This window comes from Mya arenaria, chromosome 17 (assembly GCF_026914265.1).
Source record: "Mya arenaria isolate MELC-2E11 chromosome 17, ASM2691426v1".
NCBI lineage: Eukaryota > Metazoa > Mollusca > Bivalvia > Myida > Myidae > Mya > Mya arenaria.
Window position 1 is genome coordinate 19013315 of NC_069138.1, and position 25716 is coordinate 19039030.

Below are 25716 nucleotides of genomic sequence, written 5' to 3' on the forward strand. Positions count from 1 at the left end.
AAATTCAGCCTGTAGGTCCTGAGTAACGTGCTCTTGATTTATCAAAGAATGGTTACAATAATGCCCTTGAAAAAAGGTGCCATTTTTTACTATGTTTACTATCTAGCACTTTTATTGCTAAGCCAATCCTCAATCATATCTATACAGAATGTAAAAACCCACAAGATCTCAGATTAGTTTGATTATGGTCAATATTGGACCTTTCTATTAAAATAGTTCAAATCAGCTGATAATTTTGTAAAAAAACACCTCCGAATTTGTTTGAAATTTTTTGCCTGTTTTTCATCAATTTCCTGGCATCTAAGTAAAGGTTGTGTAAACCTTTTGTCAGGTAAAGTTGTAGGACACTAGCTCATTATTAAAATATCTTATGAACATTTATTTTATTAAGAAATGCTATGCCAAGTTTTCCATGATCAGATGAGCGCTCCAGTGCCAAATGGGCTCCCTTGTTTAACATTAGTTTCGCTCCAGAAACAAAGTACCATACATATATTTTTATTGACACAAATTCACAAACAACCCCTGGAATGTCATAAGAATCAAGAGCACACAGTTTATAATACAGGTCATGCAGAATTCAATAATATTGCACAAACACATCATTTGAAATAAACTTGTTTTGAAAAAAGAAATTGTAATATCATACGTTTAATATTATGCAAGATCTACATTGTACAAGTAATAAACTACATATATACCAACAGGAGAAATTAACTGTTCATGGCTCAAACATTTCTACACACTTTGTTCAATGTGTTCATTTGTATTCTTGATGTAATACTCGCAGGTAAAAAAGGAGGCTTTTCTTTGGAAAATTTAGAGCCTAAAACATGTAATTGCCACTGAATATATTTGAACTGTGTCTTTTTTCTGCTAGTATATGTTAAAGTCTAATTTCCCGCCACAGTTATATATAAATATTCTATTTAACAATTTAATGTGAACACGAAAACCACAAGAAGATGCAAACGCTGATCTGTTTTTCTTAGTCATTTAGGAAACTTAACTGAACAAATTTTTCAACCACAGTTATGCTCCTTACTACACTTGTTGTGGCACTGGTAATATATGAGCCGAGTCTTGGAATATCTTAACCATTATTTTCGTTCATTGTCAAGATTTAAGGTTTCATATAATGACACCGACACCATGACAGTACTTATTGAAAAAAACACACTTAAATTGGTTGATCTTAAACAAAATATTATTAAAAATAAATCATGTAACATATTTCTGAGTTTGATAGGCTGAAGTCAAATTGACTTCAGTGATAGTAACAAGTGGATTTCAGTCTTCCACTTATGAGTTGATCCATTTTCGAATGGCCTGTTTCTCTACCTCTCTTGCAGCCATCACACTGATTGGGTCAAGTGGGTTTTGGGCCCTGAAATTAGTACATGTAAAACAATTGTTTAACACTATGAAAGCAAATGGCAAACAAATGAGAATGCCAATGGCAAACAGATGAAGATGCCAATATCAATTGGATGATGATGGCAATTGCAAACAAATGAGAATGCTAATGACAAACAGATGAAGATGCCAATATCAATTGGATGAAGATGGCAATGGCAAACAAATGAGAATGCCAATGACAAACAGATGAAGATGCCAATATCAATTGGATGATGATGGCAATGGCAAACAAATGAGAATGCCAATGACAAACAGATGAAGATGCCAATATCAATTGGATGAAGATGGCAATGGCAAACAAATGAGAATGCCAATGACAAACAGATGAAGATGCCAATATCAATTGGATGAAGATGGCAATGGCATACAAATGGAGATGCCCTTTTCAAACAAATGAGGATTCTTATGTCAAACAGATTAAGATGCCGATTGCAATTTAATTATGATGTCAATAGCAAACACATGACACTGTATGACAATTGCTTCAAAATCTTTCTACTATTGCACTCAAATCTGATTTAAGGGCCTGCAGCGATGCAATAGTCGATTGAGTGACAACATTTTTAAATGTTTTAAAAAATCAACTTCTATTTAGTTTTGAGGCTCAATATTTAACAAGCATGATTCATATATCCGACGCAACATGAAAAGCTGTAATTAGTAGTTCAGCATTTTTTACGAAAGAATATTTTATCAGTGTTCCAATCAAAAAGTATTTACGCTTTCCCGGAAATGTCTTAATACAAAAAGAATATGTTTGTGATTCAAATTTATCGGAACTGCCCAATCAACAATGTCTTGTGGCTTTGTGCTGATTGCAGCCATTTTAAAAAAGATATACCGGTATGCATTTTTTAACCCAGAAATGAATTTCATCCGCGAAAATTTATTATTTTTCTGAATAACTTTATTTGACCAGATATCATCAAGATCTCTCAAGACATTGTTGAATAAGAAGTCTGGGGGCATTTTGACATAAAAACAAAGTACTAATGTCAACAGACTTTTCCATTATAATGTTTAAATATTTTGTTGTAAAATTTGTTAAGCTCCTAACTAACCCAAAACATGTCGCCAAGAATAAATGTTTAACTCCCAAAAAAGATCGTTCCTCAAAGCTAAATAAAACATGTATTTTTTAAACATTTTAGTTTTTGACTACCCACTTTTGCATCGCTGCCGGCCCTTAATGTCAAGCTTTCAAAATACTAACAAAAAATCATGTGAACAATACTTTTCAGTGTGAGTATACCACGTGATAAATTGCGTCATAAATACTACGTCGGAAGGCAATATTTTGCTTCAAATGAATACTATAAACAAAGATAACTTTACCATTTCATCGCCATTTTAAATGAAACATAGCGCAGTCTACGCCGCTAATTTATCACGTGGTATACACACACTGCTTTTTCATATTGCAACTACATACAAGTATTGTTACAAGTCTATGTCAGTCTAAACATTACATTAGCAGCAGCAATTTGAATTATAAATTTCGTATCAAGAAAGGTTCTGGGCAAGATTAAAACCATATGCTCTACCTTTCCAAAGTTACTATAGCAACCCATGTACATCTCAATTATCTTATTTTTTGAAATATGTGAATTTCATTCTAAATAAATATGAATTGTTTTTACTTTTTTTTAACATTCTTTGATCACACTCTGAGAGAAAACAAAAAATCAATTTGCTGCCCTTTAAAGCAACCTTGGTTGCTTAGCAACCAGCTATGATTGTCAAAAATTTGGTTACTTGAGCAACAATATTACCTCATATCTAGATGATGTGCTCCTCCCTGTATAGTTACAGCATGTATGTCTGAGTTGGGGCTCTTTAATACCTACATGTAAGTAATGAAAAAATGAATGAGCAAATTCATAAAAATAATATTGTAGTCTAATACAGAAAACTCGTACTAAAATATATTATAATGATGAATGCTTCTTGCATTTATTCTTATTTTCTTCATCATAAAGCTTAAACTTAGAACAATAAAAATTCATATCTGATTTGATAAGGCCTAACTATGCGCAATATCTATGTTTAAAAATATGGAGGATTTTTGCTGATTTTTGCCATAAGATTGAAATTATTTCAACGTAATATCACACTTAGCTTCATGAAGGCAAAGCAATGAGTGAATTTGTTATCTTATGTGATCACAGGTGAAATAAATTGAACTAATGTTCTCTTTCTTTTATGCTTATATTAAAGTAAAGAGGCAAATAACTAGGCAATAATTGGGTAATTGGATGCTAAGTGTCGGTACATAATTCAGAACAAAAATCAACCTATCATGGTGAATACTTCATTATTTTAATATGCAATACAGAAATTGAAATATAAGAGCAGTGAAAAAATGTCAAAAAATGAATTGTTTAACGTTGTGAAAAAAACATATTGTTTTACCAAAAAGCAACAAAGAAACCCTGCCAATTCCCCAATATGAATCTCATAACTCACCCCACTACCACTCCACGGATCAAGATCTCCATTGGAAAACACAATGTTGGTAGCAGACCCAATGTCTGAAAAACAACAACATTTAAGATCAATGTTTGTAGCAGAACTTAAGTCTAAAAAGAAACTAGAGCTGTCACAGGTGTGACAAATACCCCCATATTCTGCCTGGAATGTGTGTTGTTTAATCAAATTTCCATTGAGGTATTTCGAAGTAACATTTCTGACAAGAAAAAGTAACAAAGAGCAATAAGTCTGTAATTAGCTGAAACAGAGTTATGGTTGTTATAAACTGCACTTCATTGTGCTATACCATTGTATGATGTTTTATTAAATTCCTTCCTTTCGTTTTCAAGTGAAAATCCAGACAAGGAAAAGTAACAAAGGGCAATCACTATGTGATTAGCTGAAATAGAGTTATGGTTCTTCTACACTGCACTACCTCTTATTATGCTTTACCATTGTATGAAGTTTAATTCCATCAAGAAGTTTTAAAGTTATGCCCCAGTGAAGAAAAATTAACAATGGGCAATAAGTCTGTAGTTAGCTGATATAGCATTATGGTTCATGCACATTGCACTTTCTCTCATTGTGCTTTATCAAAGTATAAAATTTAATAAAATTTCATCAAGTATTTTTTTAAAGTTATGCTACAGACAAGGAAAAGTGACAAAGGGCATTAACTTTGTAACAAGGTAGAAAAGAGTTATTGTTCTTGAACTTTGCACTTCCACTCATTTCGCTCTACCATTGCATGCAGTTAAATTAATTTCCATCCCGTATTTTCAAGTTATAACCCAAATAAAAAAAAAGTAACTAAGGGCAATAACTATGTAATAAGCTAAAATAATGATATGGTTCTTGCATACTTTACTTCCTCTCATCATGTTCTAACACTGTATGAATTTATTGAATTGTATTCAGTAGTTTAGAAGTTCTGCTCCAGACATGAAAAGGATACTAAGAGCAGGCAATACATCTGTAATTAGCTGAAATAGCTTTATGATTCTTATACACTACACTGCCTCTTATTGTGCTTTACCATCTATAAACTTTAATTAAATTTGATGCAGTAGTTTTCAAGTTATGAAAAAGTAACAAAGGGCAATACCTGTTATTAGCCGGAATAGAGTTATGGTTCTTGTACAGTACACAATCTCTGATTGTGCATTACCATTGTATGAAGTTTATTAATTTACATCCAGTAGTTTTCAAGTTATGCTCCGGATATGAAATATTGCAACAGACAGACAGAAAACTGACTGGCTGACCAACCACAGGGTGACTTAAATATAACCCCCTCAAACTTTGTGTGTCTGGCGTATAAAATCATTTAACATAATGTTTATCCAATGTCTAAAAAATAAGTATAACTTTACTGTTAGTAACAGAAGCTTTGTCAAAAAAAACCATGTTACACCAATGTTTGTAGTAGGACCTTTGTCTAAAAAACACATTTAAGAACCAATGTCTGAATATACATATCAATGTCACATAAAAGGGTCTTAAATTTGTATTTATAAATGTTGGTGTTGATGGGAGATCAATTAGCTAGGTTTAATATAACTTCTATACAACTCCATACTATAAAATTGATGATTATTATAGACATGACAAGCTTGTCTGAAAAACACATAATATCAATGTTAGGTGTTGCAGAAAACCAATTTTGATCAACCTAAGCTTAAAAACAAACAAAATAGATAATATTTAAAAACACCTACTGCTTCCCCAGAACTCCACAAGACTCCACGTGTTTCTTGGCCTCACCCCCCACGTTTTGAAGCAGTAATCTTCCCGCATTTTCTCCGTCCAGGGCAGAGCAGGAAACATGTCGGTCACATTGGTACTGCCCGTTACTAGATCTATCTCCGTGCACGCCTGTAAATACACATTAAACTTATTCATGTAATTGTTAGTATTTTGTGTGAGTGTGTGTTTTTAAACAGATCAAGTCTGTCAATCATTTATTAAAATAGTTACGATACTAAACTAGGGACCCCAAACCCAATCCCATGAAACGTATCCATAAACTCTTCCTTTATACAAAGTTGGGTCAAGATATGTCAACCCGAACAATGACATTCGTCATTCTAATAACCAGGTTTCAGTATGTATATATATTATATATAAAAATATTATGGAGTGCATTTCTTAAGCAGCTGAAACTTGACTGCTCTCACCAACTCTTTAAATGCAACAAAGTGGAAGATCTGTGGTCTTGTGGTAACACACTTGCCTGTCAATCCAGGGGTCAAGGATTTGATTCCCCGCCGCACCACTAAGAAAATTACTTCCAGGAGGGGGTCCCGTGTGACAGTGCTGAGTATAAATAAGCTTACACACCACCTTATGCAACGAACATTAGGCTTCAAGAAAGCTGCTTCTTTAGAGAGAGCGATTTTCTGCTTTTCTGTTACATGTCGAATCATTTTAAAAACCATCATTTAAAATAAACTGTTAAAACTGCATAAGCATTCTGGAGACATAGCTCTTTTTCTATTAGTTTGTCCGATTTATTTTCAACAGAAAGCTTTTTTTAAAAAGCTTCATTAGCAGAGCTTTTTTGTTGTCATACCAAATATCGCTATGTCTAAGAGACTCATCATTGGCCTAATTTGCTCCATCAAAACACTGGGTTCAACACCCAAACATTTTTCTCACCCTGAGACCAATTGACTAGAAAAAACTAACCTGGAAATCCCATGCAAGACTATCAGGCCCAGTTCCACACCCAGTCTGATCAGCGCACGCCACAAACTCATTCTTGATATTGTAACAAGGTAATGTTCCGTCTGTTCCATTATAGAACAGCCCCGAGGCTTTAGCTAGCCCTTCAACTGGATCTATTGTGGCTTCCATGTACTGACAAGCATACTGAAAAGAAATTCAAACAAGGTTTGTTAACAATGAGTAAGCAAAAATGGTATTCCTTAGAACACTTGCAAAACTTCACACACGTCAGAAGACCTTAATTAAATTACAAGGAGCGGCTGTAATTTAATTTTGCAATAAACTGCCCACGCATCGGCAATGACATCTCATTTAAGAGTGAACGAAATTCTTTAAACGAAAAAGAATTAAACATGTTCCTTGACAGGATTTTCTCGTCAATTCCTAAAGACCTGTGCGTGAAAGAGAAGTTGAAAATGTACAAGCCGAATTTGGATGACATTTGCTTTGTATTTACTTACCTTAACAGGGTTTGCAGGAAGATTGCTATAGAAGTGTGCAGGGTAAGGGTAGTCGAACATAGCTAAGTTTGTGAATGAATTACGGGCCCAGCCTAGTAAGTGAACATAGTCATCGTTGTTGGTGAGTGGGCTGCAGAGACGGAATGTGTCTGAGAGCTTCTTCAAACCTGAAAAAGAAGATATTGCGGGGACTTAATACAAACAGTAGTGGTTGGCCTGTTTTAACAAGGGCACCGCCAAAGCTTTGTTTTTTTCAGTAAAAAGGGGTATAACTCACCAATTATCAAAACTAGCATTCAGGGCCCTGCTGTAAATGTGCAAATTGTCTCTGGCAACATGTATACCAAGTTTCATTTCGGGAGAATCAAAGTGCAATGTAGCTCAATAACACAATGCTCCCCCAAACTGAACATAATTTCAAATTCCTACATGAGTTGATAGAGAACTATTTATGCTGACTGAAAACAGGTCATCAGTCTGTGACACAGGCAGCTTTTAATTAACACAAGTGAAGTATTAAACATATGGGTACACCAAGCAAATAATGTCAATTTTTCATATATATTATCCTTTCTGAATGGGTTAATCCTATTACAAACAAACATTAGATCTATTTTTCTAAGTATTGTTAAATACTAATTTATTTTCCACTCTAAAATAGGAAATCTATTTTACCAAGAAGCACAACCCTGGCATAAACACTTTTTTCAATCATTTACAGAACAACAATTTAACTTTCACTTTAAAACTTAATGTCATCAATCTTCAGTGTGTGTATACCACGTGATAAATTACATTATATATGCTATGTTGGAAGGCAACTTTTTGCTTAAATTAAAGACTTAAAACAAAGATAACAACTCTTCTTCACAATTTTAAATGAAACAAAGGGCACTCTATTCGGGTTTTTTAACAGAGTTTGGTTAGGTGATTAGTTTCCTCAAACACTTCACCAAACCTATTTCAAAACTAATGTTTTGACAGTGCTCCATCAGGTGGCAGTTTTGTGAAATGCCAAACCTATTTCAAAACTAATGTTTTGATAGTGCTCCATCAGGTGACAGTTTTGTGAAAAGGTTTGTTGTGGCAGTTTTGTGAAAAGGTTTGTTTAAGTGTTTTCAGAAACTAAATTCTCAATCAATCTCTGGTAAAAGACTACAAGTGGAGCTCAGTAAGCAGGGTAGACTGCGTTTTGTTTCATTTAAAATGGTGAAGAAATCGTAAAGTTATTGTAGCATCTTCAAGCTAACAGAACATAAGACCCACCTGAAGCTCCCTGTGCCGCTAAATCGTTCATCATCTGAAAGGCCGATTTCACCTTCGTGTAGCATGTTGGCGTAGCAGAAGAAAAGTCCTTCGTTACCAATTTCCAGAATAATGATCGGTCTGCAGTAGGAGTTAGAAGCAAAACTGGTGCACTCGCTGCGATACTTCCTGTTACGAGGTTGGGGTATTTGAACCGCATATACGCACTTAACATGCCTCCATAGCTGAAAAAAGATTTTTTGCAATTTCACCATCATTATTTTTTACTAAAATTATTGTGTTTAGACTTAATATAATATACAGCACTTTTCACATTAAACATCAAGTGTGATTAAGCTGTAATTTAATTGAATGCAAAGAATATTGTATATGTTTTTAATCAATTTTTATAACCTTTTGTATCTTTCAGTCTTTAACAAACTGTCTCCATACCTTCTTAGCCGGTATTCAACATAAATATACTGTTGTAACAACCTGATCATTTCATAAATTCATTATATTTATTAATAAAGCGCGATCATGTTCTGCCCGTAGTTAATGTTCTGTCAGTGTCTTGTTATGTATGTTACATGTATGTAAATGTTTAAGTTTGTGACGTATGAAAGTAGTTGGTTCAGTATGAGTGATTTACCTATTTATAGATTTATAGAGGGCGCTTTTACTAATCAATTTACCCGTGCTAACTTTCCCGGTCACTCATTCCTGTACTGAACACCGCAACCAACGGACCACTATTCATTGTTTACGTAAAGTGTTTAATATTCTTGCAAAAGAGTATTTTGCTGCCGGTAGGTTAGATTGTTATTTCATATTAAATCGAGTGTATTGTTTTACTTTTATTCATTATATATATGCATATATTGTGTAATTATCATTAATTATTGTGTTATTTGCAAAAAGGTGATGAATCATCTTTTATATTGCAGGCTTCATCTTCAACATCTACAATAAATATATATTCAAGACCTACAAAGGCGTTATATTATACCCCCGGTTACACTGTAACAAAAACAAAGTAGAGTTCTGCAAACTGAATATGACACCCCTACTTTTTGGAATTTCAAAGGCCTTAACTCTGGAGTTTATATTCAAGCTGGTTGTTGATAGAAATCAGTCAAATAATACGCCAATAACTAAAGTAACCAAGTTTGGTAAGTATTGGATAACAAATGCTTTAGTAAGAGATCGGAAATGAAAGTGTGAAGAAGCGGAAGACGAGACCAGACAACATGACAGTTCTGCAATGTGACATAAAAAAACTGAGTTATGGGCCCTGTTTATTGTCAGGGGCAGCACGTGTATCAAGTTCCATGAGAATTTGTTTAATGTATTTTAAGTTAGACCAAGGTTTTTACACACCAAAACACAAAGGTCAACAACAACACCAAAGGCTGTGACAATACCATTACTCTTTTCCTTAAAGAAACAACACCACCACTTAAAAAAATACCTTCCACCAAAGGTGATAACTGGAGATTTTGTAGCATTCAAGGAGTCTTTCAAGTACTGGATAAGGACTGCATAGTCTGCCATTGCTTGCTCCACTGTGAGCAGGCCCATGTTTTCTTTCTTAAATGTGTCATTTCCGAATGGGAGGGAGGTGCCATAGTAGCGCTGAAAGAGGAATAAAAGGTGAATCATATGGTTGAACATACATAATAGAATCTAGAAACTAAACCTTCAATTTGGGCAATCAAGAAATATGGGCACATCAACAAACAGTGACCTTGACCTTTACCTGGTTCATACCAACCTAATGCCAAGATGTGTTTCTGCATGAGCTTGCTTTAGACCAAATTTCGTGACTATATATGTAAGTCATGCTGTTAGTAACCTAAGTTAGTTAGTCAAAACATTTTTTTCTATTTTGAGAAATAGCAACCTTGACCTTGATGCAACAAAGCCCTTATGCAATCCCCAGGTACATCTTCACATGAGCTTGCTTCAAACTTAGTTGCATCCCTTTACATCATTTCTATCTGAAGTTATTAACCAGAAACTGTTTTTCTATTTTTTGTAATAGCTAGTGACCTTTTGTAATAGCTAGTGACCTTGACCCAATTAACCCCAAATTCAATCCAATGGTTCTTCACCACAGGAAGATTCATCACTAAAATCATTCTTTTTTACAAGTAAGTATAAACATAGCTTTTCTATTTTTATGTAAGACCATAACCCCTCACACAGATAATGCAATCCCAGTATACATCTCCAAAGGAGCTTGTTATACACCAAGTTTCATCACCATTGACCATTCCTGAGTCATTTATTTTTAACTGAAACCTTGAACCTGACAAACCCCAAATGCAATCCCAAGGTATGTCCCCACATAAGTTAGATACTTCAAAGCAATTGATGCATTTATGGATTAGAATTGCTGTGTGATTTATAATTCATGAGCTGATCTTTGACAACCAATTAATGCAATGTGACCTGAAATGACCGTACATCAAAGGACACCAATGCTCTTCAAAATCCAGTGAAGATTGATTGAAATCCAAAGCACAGTATAAAATTTATGGTTAAAACTCAATGTTTTAAGATTTAAGAATGTAACTGTTAGACCTATTTGCCTACAGGAATCAGATGACTTAAACTAGAATTCTGTAAATCAGATTTCACCCGTGGGAACGCCCATTATTTTTCTAGTAAGCATGGGTGGATTCAGGGCTTGACATTAGAGGTGACCGTAACCTTGTCACTTGCACCTCGTCCTCAGAAGACCCCCAACCCCCCACCCCTCTATCTTATGTTAAAGGTCACCTCAACCTTCAACTATGACCAATGATTATTGGATATGCCCATAATTTATCTAGTAAGCATGGTCAGATTCAGGGCTTGACATTAGAGGGGGCCATAAACTTTTGACTTGCACCCCTTCCTCAGACGCCCTCCCCAAGCCTAATTTATCTAGAAATGGTCACCATGACCATGACCATGACCTATTAACCCAAAATTCAATAGTAGTCTACAACTGACCATGACCAATGTGCATAATAAGATTTAAGTCATCCAAAAGTTATTTCTGAAATGAAAGTGTGGTGCTTACAACAACAATGCTGACAAGGTCACTGGACAATGTAATCCCTATGTGTTAGCCATGTCTAATAGGTGACAAAAAAAGATGTGGTTCTGATTTAGCTTTATTACGAAGACAGATGACAACTTATAGCAAAATACTCAAATTATTACCTTGGTGTAATCTAGTGCTTGTGTCCATTTTGAGAGATAATTTAGAAAGTTCCCTTAATGTAGCTTGAACTAATGACCTTTCTAGTAAGAGGTGGACACCATATCCCCCTTCTTTTACTCGTGTCATTTTCGAAACTAAGCTTTCAACACAAGTCTTTGAAATAAATTATATATCATTTTCTCTTGGTACTTATTGGAAATATTAAAAAAAAAAAAATGTAGGCAGTAGTTTGTAGCATGTACTGGGGTGTTACTGTTGCTGTTATCTTTAGATTACTCTTAGAACAAACTCATATGCAATAGTGGGCCGATTGTTCAGAATTCTGTTTAAATTTACAATGCACAGTAAAACTGCAATCGCCCGAGGACACATGGGTCCGAGCTTAAACCTCAAGGGAACCGATGTTTTGAACGTCCCGAGTTTCAATTTCCCAGTCTGTTATGAAATATCTTTCAGTGTATTTTAAGTTTATAGTCGTCAAACTGACTGTTTACTATGATACTGATAATGTGTTGCGTAGTTTAAAAGATGTAGTATGTTCAAAGACTGTCGTTTATGAAATGTAAAACTAAAAACAATTATAAATGAAAAAATAGTTATGTTTATCTTAAAAAAAGCACATTTTCTAAACAAGCAACATTTAAATATGACAGTACATATTTTGGCATAGTCAGATTTAGTCTAGTCAGATTTAAGTTTCGCAAAAGCAAGGATTGATGATTGACGAATCTTGTCCGTTTCGCGAAACAGTTCAAACTCAGTTATCTTCTCAAATGCCCTTATCAGCTAAAAGTGGTCATGCGTAAACAGTGATAAACAGTTTTTCACGCCATATGAAATTTCCTTTCAACTATCATTGCAATTTTTACAACTTGTGAAAAATTTAACACCTAGTAATTGTTTGTTTATTTTGAAACAAGCGTTCGGGAAAAAGTGTGAAACTATGACCTCGAGGGAGTCATAAGGTTTTGTGCATGATTTGTGTATTTGGCACCGGCTATTGTGCTCGACTCCTCGACATATTTCGGTTTCGATGCAGTGTCAGTATATTTTATATTAAAATAAAAGGAAAAATGTTCAAGACCAAGCTCCGATTTCGAGTGACTACCGGTTCTCGAACGACCACCTGTTCGAACGACCGCAGTTTTACTGTAGTTATAAATGAGAATGTTGTAAATTGAATGCCAACTATTTGATGAGGTGTTCATATATTCAAAAACATAACATCTGAAACAGTTGTCTCAAATCTTTATATACAGCAGATCACAGTATCCATTTAACGCCCAGAGCAGTAAAGATTTGAGGGTTAGCAAAGATGTTAAAATTAAGAAAGTTCACAAATCGGCACATTAGATTGATCAACCATGATCATTTTGCTGACTCACAGAGAGTGCTTTTTGGTAACACATGTTGCAAAGAAATTTCCATTAAAATGAACAGTTAAATTCTCAAGGACTTTCTGGAGACATGCATGGCAATAACTTTCTCTGCTGTATTTAATTCTTAATTCTGTAATAAATTTTTAGCAGATAACCCTTTCGAAAAGCTTTTTCAATGCTTAGATAAGTATATCTCTATTGAGGTCCTATTGTGTGCATCGCAGCATTCTGTGTACCTAACTCTCCCCTGGTAATGTACTGGAGATTTTCCAACTGCAGTGACAATGAACCCATTATTTCAACATCAAAGCAAACAGGCCTAGCATATGCAAATACAAACATGAGCAAGATGCCTATTTAATTGCCCTCTCAAAATGTTGCATAGTTTTACAGTGAATAGGGTTTGTGTGGTACAAAATTTATGATTAAGCTTCTCTTTGCTGCAAGTCCAGTTGCAATATAACAAGAGCACCACTGGTGGTCGCTGACACTCATCTGTTTTCTCAATTCACCAAGCAGTAAAACTATTTCCAAGTTGTTGCCAACATTAAGATTTTTGACACAATAGGGCAGCACCAACACTGCCAGGAAAGATGAGAATGACAGGGATGATGATAATGCTGGAGAGGATGACAATGCGAGGGAGGAGGATTGTGCTGGGGAGGATGACAATGCTGGAAAGGATGACAATGCTGGGGAGGATGACAATGCTGGAGAGGATGACAATGCTGGAAAGGATGACAATGCTGGGGAGGATGATAATGCTGGGGAGGATGATAATGCTGGGGAGAATGACAATGCTGGAAGGATGACATTGCTGGGAAGGATGACAATGCTGGGGAGGATGATAATGCTGGAAAGGATGACAATGCTGGGGAGGATGATAATGCTGGGGGGGATAATAATGCTGGAAAGGATGACAATGCTGGGGAGGATGATTATACTGGGGAAGATGACAATGCTGGAAAGGATGACAATGCTGGAAAGGATGACAATGCTGGAGAGGAGGATTATGCTAGGGAGGATGACAATGCTGGGAAGGATGACAATGCTGGGGGGGATGACAATGCTGGGAAGGATGACAATGCTGGGGAGGATGATAATGCTGGAAAGGATGACAATGCTGGGGAGGATGGGGAGGATGATAATGCTGGGGAGGATGACAATGCTATGGAGGATGATTATACTGGGGAGGATGACAATGCTGGGAAGGATGGCAATGCTGGGGAGGATGATAATGCAGAAAAGTATGAAAAGGATGAAAATGCTGGGAGGATGATAATGCTGGGGAGGATGACAATGCTGGGAAAGATGATGACAATGCTTGGAAGGATGACAATGCTAGGGAGGATTATAATGCTTGGGAGGATGATGACAATGATGCAAAGGATGACAATGCTGGGGAGGATGACAATAATGGGGAGGATGACAATGACAGTGATGATGACAATGCTAGGGAGGTTGTCAATGCTGGGGAGGATAAGAATGACAGAAATGATAAGAATGCAGGGGATGATGAAAATGACAGGGATGATGACAATTCTGGGAGGATGACAATGCTTGGGACAGAAGAGAATTACAGGGATAGATGACAATGCAAGGGATGATGAAAATGCTGTGGATGTTGTCAATCCTGTGGAGGATGACAGAGATGATGACAATTCATGGGAAGATGACAACGCTCGTGATGATGATACTGACAGGGATGAAATGAAAGCTGTGAAGGGTGACAACCCAAGAAATGATGACATTGACAGGGATTATGAGAATACTGACAATGATAGGGATGATTATAATGCTGGGAAGGATGGCAATGCTGAAGATGATGACAATGAAGGGAGGGATGACAATGCTGGGGAGGATGACAATGACAGGGCTGATGACAACACTTGGGAGGATGTGAATGCTGGGGATGATGACATTGACAGGGATGATGGGAATGCTGGGAAGGATGACAATGATGGGGATGATGATAATGCTGGTAAGGATGGCAATGGTGGAGATAATGACAATGACAGGAAGGATGACACTGTTGGGAAGGATTACAATGATAGGGATGATGACAATGACAGGGATTATTACAATGATGGGGATGATGACAATAACAGGAATGATGACAATGATGGTGATGATGACAATGCTGATGATAATGATGAGAGGATAAGAATGCTGGGGATGATTACAATGTTGGAGATGACGACAATGACAGGAAGGATTATTATTATTGAGAAGATGACAATGCTGATATTCATGACAGGGAGAATGACAATAAAGGGGGATGTCAATGCTTGGGATGATGACAATGCTGGAGATGATGACAATGCTGTGGAGGATGACAATGACAGGGAGGATGACAATGATGGGGATGATGACAATGTTGATGACAATGATGAAGAGGATAACAATGTCGGGGATGATGACAATGCAGGGGATGATGACAATGACAGGAAGGATGACAATGCTGGAGATGATGACAATGCTTGAGATGATGACAATGACAGGGATGATGACAATGCATGGGAGGATGACAAAGAACAAAATGACAACAATGATGAGGTGACAACAATGCTGGAGATGATGAGAATAAAAGCATATGTCTCTCTGAGCCTCTATTAACATTTCAAGTTTGTTTCATTGACTCGGTCTCCAACTTATTTTCTACAGTTTATATCCAGTTTATCCAAATGAAATTTAACAACCCCATTTTCAGTTTCATCATGCCAACTAGTGTCATAGGTTTTATGTGGAAATAACATGCTTCAGCCGATCACAAAATAAACTTAATTCAAATAATCGACTTGTTGTTGTTTTCAAGTTGACTGAAATCTTATTATTTATGACCATGACCTAAACCCTTTAATAAGTAAGTGGTCTGGCCTCCTCTCAAGAGCATCTTTCCAGTAAAATATTTATATTTATTGGTCTGGAGTATCATAATATTTATCAATATTTATGGCACTCAAGAGAAACTTTCTGCTAAGAATAATTCAACAGGTAATAAATAAGCATGTTATGCCTGCTCGTAATATGCACTGGCTGCATGGTCAATTTTTCTTCTTTTTTCCCATTGCCATTAAAGCTTCACTCTCACAGATTGACAGTTTTGACTTTTCTTTCTATTTTGTCTCAGAATCAGCTGATTTTAGCATCAATGCAGTCATATAAGAAAACTCACAATAGAACAGATCTTAGTTGATTGAAAAAGGCGCAAAATATTTAATCTGTTAAAGCGTTAGTAACATTTTAAGCCATAAAACATCATTTCCCCATACTTAAATATATAAAGCTTTAGGCAGCCTTCTTGTATCACTGTGTTTTAGACATTTGTGCAAAAGTTGGCTCATTGCAAGACAAAAAATCTAAAAGTTGTCTTATTACTGGAGAGTGCAGCTTTAATCATGGGTTCCCATAAAGTAATGCACCAATCAATTATGACTATTTCCCCCCCACCCCCACCCCAGGTCCGGGGTATACCGGGGAAATGGGCCGTGTTTTTACCTTCCAGGTAGCCCCGCAGTGTCGGGTGAATGCGGTGGTTATGTCTTCGCGCCAAATATAGCAGGGAATAGGCCTAACTTAGGGTCCCTGGGTGCAGGGGCATTTTGCGGGGTTTTTACCAGCAGTTTGTCTCCACAGGGCGGGCATTTTGCCTGGGCTTGGCTGGACCAAAAGTCCCCACTATTCCCCAGAACTGGTGCATAACATAACAGCAGTTATTGGTGATGCTTTTTGCAGTATCAAAATTAATAATATTTTCAAAACCAAAGGCTTTGCAAATTTTGTGCAAAAAAAAGCTGAAAACAATTATCATTTTCTCTTGTCTAATGTTTATTGATTTACCTTTTTAACCATTAATTTAGGACTAACATATATTTTAGTTTATGCATGTGTTATAAGCTAATAGAAATTAGAATGTTATACTTTGTTTTGCTGTTTACCTGTATTTTGCATTTAGAAGATAAAAGTCCTTGCTTAAATGTTTTGGGAAAAAACTTAAATTAATGAATTATGCATGTGTCACATTTAGTTTATGTACATTCAGCTTTGCCGTGTGTGTGTGTGTGTGTGCGTGTGCGTGTGTGTGTGTGTATCATCCATTTTAAAACACTGCACTTTGGTTATATGTGTCGGAAAGTGTAAATGCAAGGAGCAGGACGTTAGACCCCAATCATACAATAAATGTCTTGTCTTGACTTGTCATCATCATAGCTCTGCAATGCTCTGTAGTCAGTTGCGCTGCTTTTTAGCAAAACACATCTGCTTTCAAATCACTATCATCCTACCATCTAATGAAGCAGCAGCAGCAGCAATGGCAACACCATTTATAACATATTTGTAGTCAACATCACCGTTCTCATTATCCCCACTGTTATCGTCAGCAACAACAGCATATATTGTTTTCTTTCAATTAACATCATCATCATCATCAGAAACATTAACAGCAGCTGCAGCAGAAAATACCACTGTAGCTACTACCCTTTACAATCGCCCCATCATAATTATGACAACAACATGTTTTTAACCAATTTAATTATGATGCAAACATAGGTCATTTACTCCAGATCTGTTATTATTACACTGCACTTTTCTTATTAGGCTTTACCATTGGATGAACTTGTAATAAATTCCATCCAATTCCATCCAGTAGTTTTCAAGTTATGCTCTGGAAACAAAAGTTTAACCAGAGAAAAATAATAAACAAGAGATGTTTGTCAAACATTATGCCCCCCCTGAACGCCATGTTGTCAGGATTATATGGACAATTGAATGAAATATGCATGGACCGAAATGACAGCAGTTTTGTTGCTGTTTTAAGATTATGACCATTAAAGTGTGAGGATAAAGTGTGATATGACTGTCATGACCTTTGACTCTATGAACTCAAAATCCAGAGTCATCAGCTGGTCACCTGAAACCTAAATGTCAAGTTTGAGGGCCATGGGTGCAGGCATTGTCAAGTTATCACAAGACAAGTTTTTTTCGTTCAAGGTCACTGCGACCTTGACCTTTGACCCGATGACCCCTTAAATCATAAGGGGTCATCTACAAGTCAGATGCAACTCCAATTCAAGTTTGAAGGCCATGGGTTCAGGCATTGTTGAGTTATCTCTCGGACAACCTTTACCATTCAAGATCACTGTGACCTTGGGTGATCTACTGGTCAGGCTTAACATCCATGTCAAATTTAATGATCATAGGTTCAGGCATTGTTAAGATATCAGTGGGGGAAGATTTGATAACTTTTTGCGTTAAAGGTTACTGTGACATTGACCTTGGCCTGATGACCCCCAAAGTCGATAGGGGTCATCTACTGGGCAGGCCCAACCTTCATGTCAAGTTTGATGACCATAGGTCCAAGAATTGTCGAGTTTGCTTTCAAGGTCACTGTGACCTTGACCTTTGACCCCTAAAATCAATAGGGGTCATCTACTGGTCAGGCCCAACCTCCATGTCAAGTTTGAGGGCCATGGGTGCAGGCATTGTTGAGTTATCACTTGGACAACCTTTTATCATTCAAGGTCACTGTGACCTTGACCTTTGGCCCAATGACCCCTAAAATTAATAGGGACAATCTTCTGGCCAGGCTCAAACTCCAAATCAAGTTTGAGGGCCATGGGTGCAGCCATAGTCAAGTTATCACTCGGATAACCTTTTACCATTCCAGGTCACTGTGACCTTGACCTTTGGCCCAATGACCCCTTATATCAATAGGGACCATCTTCTGGCCAGGCCCAACCTCCAAGTCAAGTTTGAGGGTCATGGGTGCAGGCATTGTCAAGTTATCACTCGGACAACCTTTTACCATTCCAGGTCACTGTGACCTTGACCTTTGGCCAGATGACCCCCAAAACCATAGGGGTCATCTCCTGGTCAGGCCAATTCTCCAAGTCAAGTTTGAGGGCCATGGGTGCAGGCATTGTTGAGTTATCAATCGGACAACCTTTTACCATTCAAGGTCACTGTGACCTTGACCTTTGGCCCAATGACCCCCAAAAACAATAGGGGTCATCGACTGGTCAGGCCCAACCTCCAAGTCAAGTTTGAGGGCCATGGGTGCAGGCATTGTTGAGTTATCACTCGAACAACCTTTTACCATTCAAGGTCACTGTGACCTTGACCTTTGACCCATTGAGCCCAAAAAACAATAGGGGTCAGCTACTCGTCAGGCCCAACCTCCAAGTCAAGTTTGAGGGCCATGGGTGCAGGCATTGTCACGTTATCACTCGGACAACCTTTTACCATTCAAGGTCACTGTGACCTTGACCTTTAACCTGATGATCCCCAAAAACAATAGGGGTCATCTACTGGTCAGGCCCAACCTCCATGTCAAGTTTGAGGGCCATGGGTGCAGGCATTGTTGAGTTAGCACTCGGACAAGCTTTAAAAAAAAATTACCATTAAAGGTCACTGTGACCTTGACCTTTGACCTGATGACCCCCAAAATCAATAGGGTTTATCTACTGGTCAGGCCCAACCTTCATGTGAAGTTTGATGACCATACGTCCAGGAATTGTTGAGTTATCACTCGGACAAGCTTTGGTCTACCGACGGACCGACCGACGGACCGACCGACCGACCGACATACCGACATGCCTGTGCAAAGCAATATACCCCTCTTCTTCGAAGGGGGGCATAAAAATATAGCAACAATTCTGAAATTTGCTTGTATAGAGTTATGTTTCTTGTACACTGCACTTCCTCTCAATGTATTTAGTTTCATTAGATTCCATCAGGTAGTTTTCAAGTAATGCCCTTGACAAGAAAAACTAATAAAGGGCAATTACTCTGCAGTAGGCTAAACTAGAGTTGTGATTACCATCCCTACATTGCTCGCTCCTCTCAATTTGTATTATCATTAGGCAAAATTTTATTAAATATCTAAAAGTTGTTTTAAAATTCATCTCCAGACAAGAAAAATGCACCAACCTACAACAGCGTTTCTCCAATACACTCCTTTCAAACTAATTATTTTGGCGGGAAGGGGGTATAATAAACATGTACAGCTGAAACAGTTGTCTAGAACCTTCTTAGAATTAATGTAGTCATGAAACTTCAACAGCAATAAAAAATTGAACATAAACAATGTTGACGTTATCAACATTGTTAACTTTAACAAAGTCTCTGAACAATCAGCCCATCTAGTATCTACAGCATGGTAACCAGTTACATCAGATTCTTCATTATATATTTTATCTAGTGAGATATTCCAATAAACCCTGGCAAACCCAGGATATAAACTGATCAATCCTACAAGAACAGCTGTTTTCACTGTAAATAGTTGGGGGTGGTATGGAGAAAATGAACATTTTATCTAACATTCCTCTCCTTCATTCAAGGAATATCAGGGAATTGCTAACCTTACGCTAGCACTTTTGTGGAGGTTATACAAAACATTGTCACTGACTATCAGATTTACCATACGGCTTGTTGTATATCTTTGACAAGGTGACCAATAGGAATGCTATGAAAGTAAGACATACATTATGTCAGAATTGTAGGCCTTGTAGTACACGTGCTCTCATTGTCTCTTACAACATGTGTACCAAGTGTCATATAGATATCTTGAACAGTTTTTAAGTTATGACAAAGGGTAAAGGGTAAGTGTTATGCACCATAATCACTAACACCGAAGATTCTGTCGACAACAACATCACAAAGGTGATGACAATACCTCAACATTTTAATAAGATTGTTATTACCAATTGAAATAAATGTGTTTGCTAATTCATATCATAATTATTGTTTAACCATGCAGGGATTCATATTTTATGATTTCACCTAATGTTAATTATGATTTCACCTAATGTTAATTATGATTTCACCTAATAATTATGATTTCACCTAATGTTATTTATGATTTTACCTAATGTTAATTATGATTTCACCCAGGGCTTCTAAAAACCGGCAATTTGCCGGTCTGGACCGATTTTGACCAAGCCAGACCGATTTCAGTTTCAAAAAGTGCAAAAAAAATTGGTCCGAAATTTTCTAAAATTTTTTGTAATTTCGGTCCAAAACGACCAAGTCAGTAAAAGATGTACAAACTGTAATACACAAACATTCATGGATCATATACACATTCAAACTACATCCAATAGGTCATAAAAGTGTCTTGGTTACCATGAGACCGATGCGACCAGCTGCTTTTTCCGCTACGCTGATCACTCTATAGCCTATCTGTTAATTAGCAGACGCTTGCAATCGGTCCAATCACGTGTTTTGGTATAAGCAGAAGACACAATTAAACAAACTATGTGTTAATTATCTGCTTGCAGCTTTCCTGATTAAGTGTTAAAATCGGTCCATATTTTCACATGGCAATATGCTATGTCGTCGTCAATCATTACATGATATCCGTTTGTTGATTACAAAACGGTTAAATTTAAATTGTTATAAAGAACCATTGCTGATTAAAAACGGCTTTAAAGATAAATGCATGTCATTGTTAATCCGTGAAAGCATTAAAATACCAAATTAATTAACGTAATAATATATAGGATATCAACAGCGATACGCTTGATTAACTACAGTACATAGTCTGACAGCTGTGTCTGCCGCTTACGTCATATTTATTCGCAGTAATGAAAAAATCGTTGTCGATATCCCACTTTAAGCTTGTTGCCCCGATTATAAATCTAGATATATACTATTATTCAAGATTATCAGTTGAATGTTGAACCACTAAAGAAGCATTAAGCAAATAAATCATAATACTGTTTCATTTTTTGTCGTCTCCCGTCAGCCACAGTTAATTACGATCACAGTCTTTCTTGATAGAAACGCCGTAGAACTCAATGAGAATCTCATTTGAATTAAACTTGTATCAATGACTATCCGAATCGGCTATGCTGGCTCTAGAGCCCTCTTACGTATTGCCACATCGCAAAAAATATTGACAGAAAAGACGTCGCGAAAATGTATGACATTTCTATAAAATCGGACTTTTGAACAGGTCTTTCTTTTTTTGAGGGAGGGGGATTTTTTTTTTTTTTTTTTTTTTTTGGGGGGGGGGGGGGGGTCGTCACCGGGTTCGGACCGATTGAGGTTCTAAAGTTTTAGAAGCCCTGATTTCACCTAATGTTAATTATGATTTCACCTAATGTTAATTATTATTTCACCTAATGTTATTATATCATGGCTCAATGATGAGAGAAATCGAAGTGTTATAGATGTCCCCTTCTCGCCCAAGTGTTTGCAGGTTCGATTCCTTCCAGGGGTGCTTTCTCACAGCCTCTCAAATGGGACCTCAGTACTGGTTTCTACTCAGGAAACAGACTAGAGTGATTCTATAACTTCAGCTTTTGTCACAATCTAGTTAAAAGAAATTAGTATAAACTAATCAATCAAACTACTGTGTATTTAACCTATCCTTTTTTAGATAAATTGCTAGCTAAGCTACTGTAAATGACTGGTTATAAGATGATAGTGGTATAAACTCAATCGAGATGATAGGAGTGTCATACCTTTCTACATAAATCTAAACATTTTTTTCACCATCTATTTCTCTGAAGAGCCTATTTTGGCCTGAAATCGACCTCAGAAAAAGATGTCAAAAGCTTAAAATTATTACTGTTTGTAAGATGCAGGCATTTTTTTACATCAAAATCTGAGGGAAAAAAGTGTGTCTTATAACCCGTATTTACGGTAATAAAAGAAATAAAACATTTAAAAGTGTTGTTGTTTTTTCATATTTTTATTTTTTTACCTTTAACAATAGACTGTTTGGAAACAAACATCACTTTATAACAACAACAATAAATAACAATAGAAGATAAACATAATATTACAAATGGCACTGCCATGATCATCTTATTTAAAAGAAATAGATTTAAAAAAATTATTTCTTCTTTAAAGAGCAAAAAAATTGATTTTCAAAATATGTTGCTGGTCTTCAAGTCAGGTCAATATTTGTTTAATGTCGGATAATGTGTAACATGTAAAACATAAGCTTTTTAGCGACATCTTCTGTGATTAGGTTGTTGTTTTTTTTGCATGTCATTGAACCATTCTAAGGTACTATTATAATATTTTATCAGCCAATTGTATTTTAATTTTCAACAATATAAAGCATATTTAATGTGTCATGAAAAAAAAAAAATTCCGACAGAAATTACTTTTACTTTAAACTTCATTTACCTTAGAAAAATTGAGAGGAAGTTATATTTTAACTCATGCGAAGTAACCATTTTTGGTACAATGTTGTGCAATAGTCATGTGTTGTAAGGTAAACCTGTGAACCAAGAAAAAAAGAACACTTGTCTGGCTTGATATGACCACAAGAAAAACTTGGAATTGAACCCAACTAGGCTTAGCCTTTGTCAGATGTGACTGCACTTACCACTTCATGGGGAAAAAAATGCTGTAGAAAAGATTGATATAGTAGAAGCTCAAGTTAAGAAATACATAAACCTCTTAAACTTCTCAAACCTCATGGCATTATCAACTGCAATATTTTATATTGTGAAGATGCATTATTATATTTTCAGCAAAAAAAACATCAAATAAAAGAAGCTGTATGTTTTTCAATAAAAATTCATCAGGTATGATCTTCGATCTTCGATTTTTTCAAAGCATGCTTTAAATTCCTCTTAATTTGTTACACTTAATTTAAGACACACCTGTAATCTTTTGAAGTTTTATTTAGGTTTCATTTCATGCGGACAGTTAACAACTACAAGCTTTCTTTTTATGTAGTTTAATAATACCTCAAGCCTTCTGTATTTTATTTGATTTACACATGAGAATATAATCTCATAATTCTAATAGATTCTTATTCCTATTTAAATAAAAAAAAGCTGGTTAAAAAGGCTGGTTTTAACCTAAATAGAAAGAGTATTATTCACATTATGCACCAGTCAATTGTAATCACAGCCCCCCAGCTTCAGGGGTGCACAGCGGAAATTACAGCGTAGGTTTTTGTTTCACGCCGAAAACAGCGGGGAATGAGCCTTACCAAGGATGTCCCAGGGGTGTGGGGCATTTGGCAGGGATTTTACCAGCAGTGTGTCCCCGCAAGGTGGGGATTTTACCTGAGATTGGCTGGACCGAAAGTCAAAGTCCCAGTTATTCTCTGGACCGTGGTTACAATTGACTAGTGCATTACGATTGTACGTATGTTGTCTACTCTCTTTTATACTTTCCTCGTTAAGAGAAATTTTCAATCATCTAAATTTAAAAAAAAAATGATACTGGTAATCAGACAGGGTCAAGAAATTTGAAATGGTTTATTTTTTCTTGCCTTACTTTGAACAAATGATATGAAAAATAGATGAGCATAGATGTTTTCTAGATGTACTCGTGTTATTACTGGAAATACAATGATCAACAACGAGCAACACTGAACAACAGCAAAGATGACATTGTTAGACAATTGCTTGTTTATTTCTTGATCAACACAAGTGAAAAGAAATAATAATCTATAAAATCCTTATTCACTTCAGTAAAATGGATGTGGAAAATACAAGGATTAAAATTTTGCAATTTGTTTTTAATCATGAAACAAAATCAAGTTTATTTTTCTATATCATATTTATTTATCTGCCAAATTTTAAGGGACGAAACATTAAAGATTGTATCGGAGTAAATTGACTGATCTAATAAAATTTCAATTGATTTCTCTTCCTTAATTAAATTGCAGCATTGTTTTACATTTTTTGCTGTTTCATTTCTCATTTTAAAATATTCTTTAATAGTGATTCTGATGTTGTTTTCTTTTTTTTTGTACTACAGGTTCAGACCATGTTTTTTTTACCTATTTTTTACTGCCAGTTGACCTATTTTTTTGACTGCCCATTGACCTTTTTTTACTCCCAGTTGACCTATTTGTTTGACTGCCCATTGACCTTTTTTTCTTGCCAGTTGACCTATTTGTTTGACTGCCCATTGACCTTTTTTTTACTGCCAGTTGACCTATTTGTTTGACTGCAAGTTGACCTTTTTTTTACTGCCAGTTGACCTATTTGTTTGACTGCAAGTTGATCTTTTTTTACTGCCAGTAAACCTATTTCTGTACGGCCAGTTGACCTATTTTTTACTGCCAGCTGACCTATTTTTTTACTGCCCGTTGACCTATTTTTTACTGCCAGATGACCATTATAAAAATACAGTAAACCAAAAAAGAAGTGAACAAAAATACACGAGCAAAAATATTCTAATTGATTTACTGATAACTTATAATAATGGCAATTGACTTGCAGTTTGGTCCCATTCTGCTGAATCTAGCACATAAAATATTTACAAACTCAGTTCATTTAGAATTTAATAGATTAATCTAAATGTAACTAAATGAAATTCTGATTATCCTGTTCTTCCACTGATTCTCAATATTGAATCAGGGGCGGCTTCCAGAATTTGCATTTGAGGGGGCGCACTTTGGAAGTGCATCAAAGAATTTACGCTTGCTTAAATTCCAAAGAAACGAACAATGCAAGAATTTAATGGGTTAATTTGGGCTTGAAGTCGTTCCCACGGAAATATTGAAACATTTAAGTTCATTATTTTCACATTGTTCCTCATTTATTGATACATAAAGTAAACTTTAACAATTTTAGAGGGGAAGTGTGCCAATAGGCCCCTGTCAAATTCCACCAGTGAGGATCACAGTCAATATTAATTTATTGTTTATCTATACCAGTCAACAGACTTTTGGATGAGCGAAGCAAGACTTTCGATACTCGTGCTTGGCAACAAACAATTTCCAAAAGCCCTGCTATACAAAATCAAGAATTTGAGCAAGCCTGGATAGCATTTTTCCAGTGCAGGGCTTGCCCGCATATGCCCTGCTCAGTAATTTCGTCCAATA

At 36.1% G+C, this 25716-nt stretch overlaps 1 protein-coding gene across 1 annotated transcript in view; it reads right to left on the reverse strand.

The window, feature by feature from the left end:
* Positions 1-482: 482 nt before the first annotated feature.
* The window catches only part of LOC128224073 (dipeptidyl peptidase 2-like), a 74647-nt gene continuing 49413 nt past the window's right edge, over positions 483-25716 (reverse strand). The window contains exons 3-10 of the mRNA XM_052933713.1: positions 9793-9956; positions 8343-8566; positions 7077-7243; positions 6577-6759; positions 5607-5763; positions 3886-3950; positions 3192-3262; positions 483-1387 (exon numbers count right to left, since the gene is read on the reverse strand). Of these exons, the coding sequence (XP_052789673.1) occupies positions 1303-1387; positions 3192-3262; positions 3886-3950; positions 5607-5763; positions 6577-6759; positions 7077-7243; positions 8343-8566; positions 9793-9956 (1116 nt within the window). The 3' untranslated portion in view covers positions 483-1302. The remainder of the gene's footprint in view (positions 1388-3191; positions 3263-3885; positions 3951-5606; positions 5764-6576; positions 6760-7076; positions 7244-8342; positions 8567-9792; positions 9957-25716) is intronic.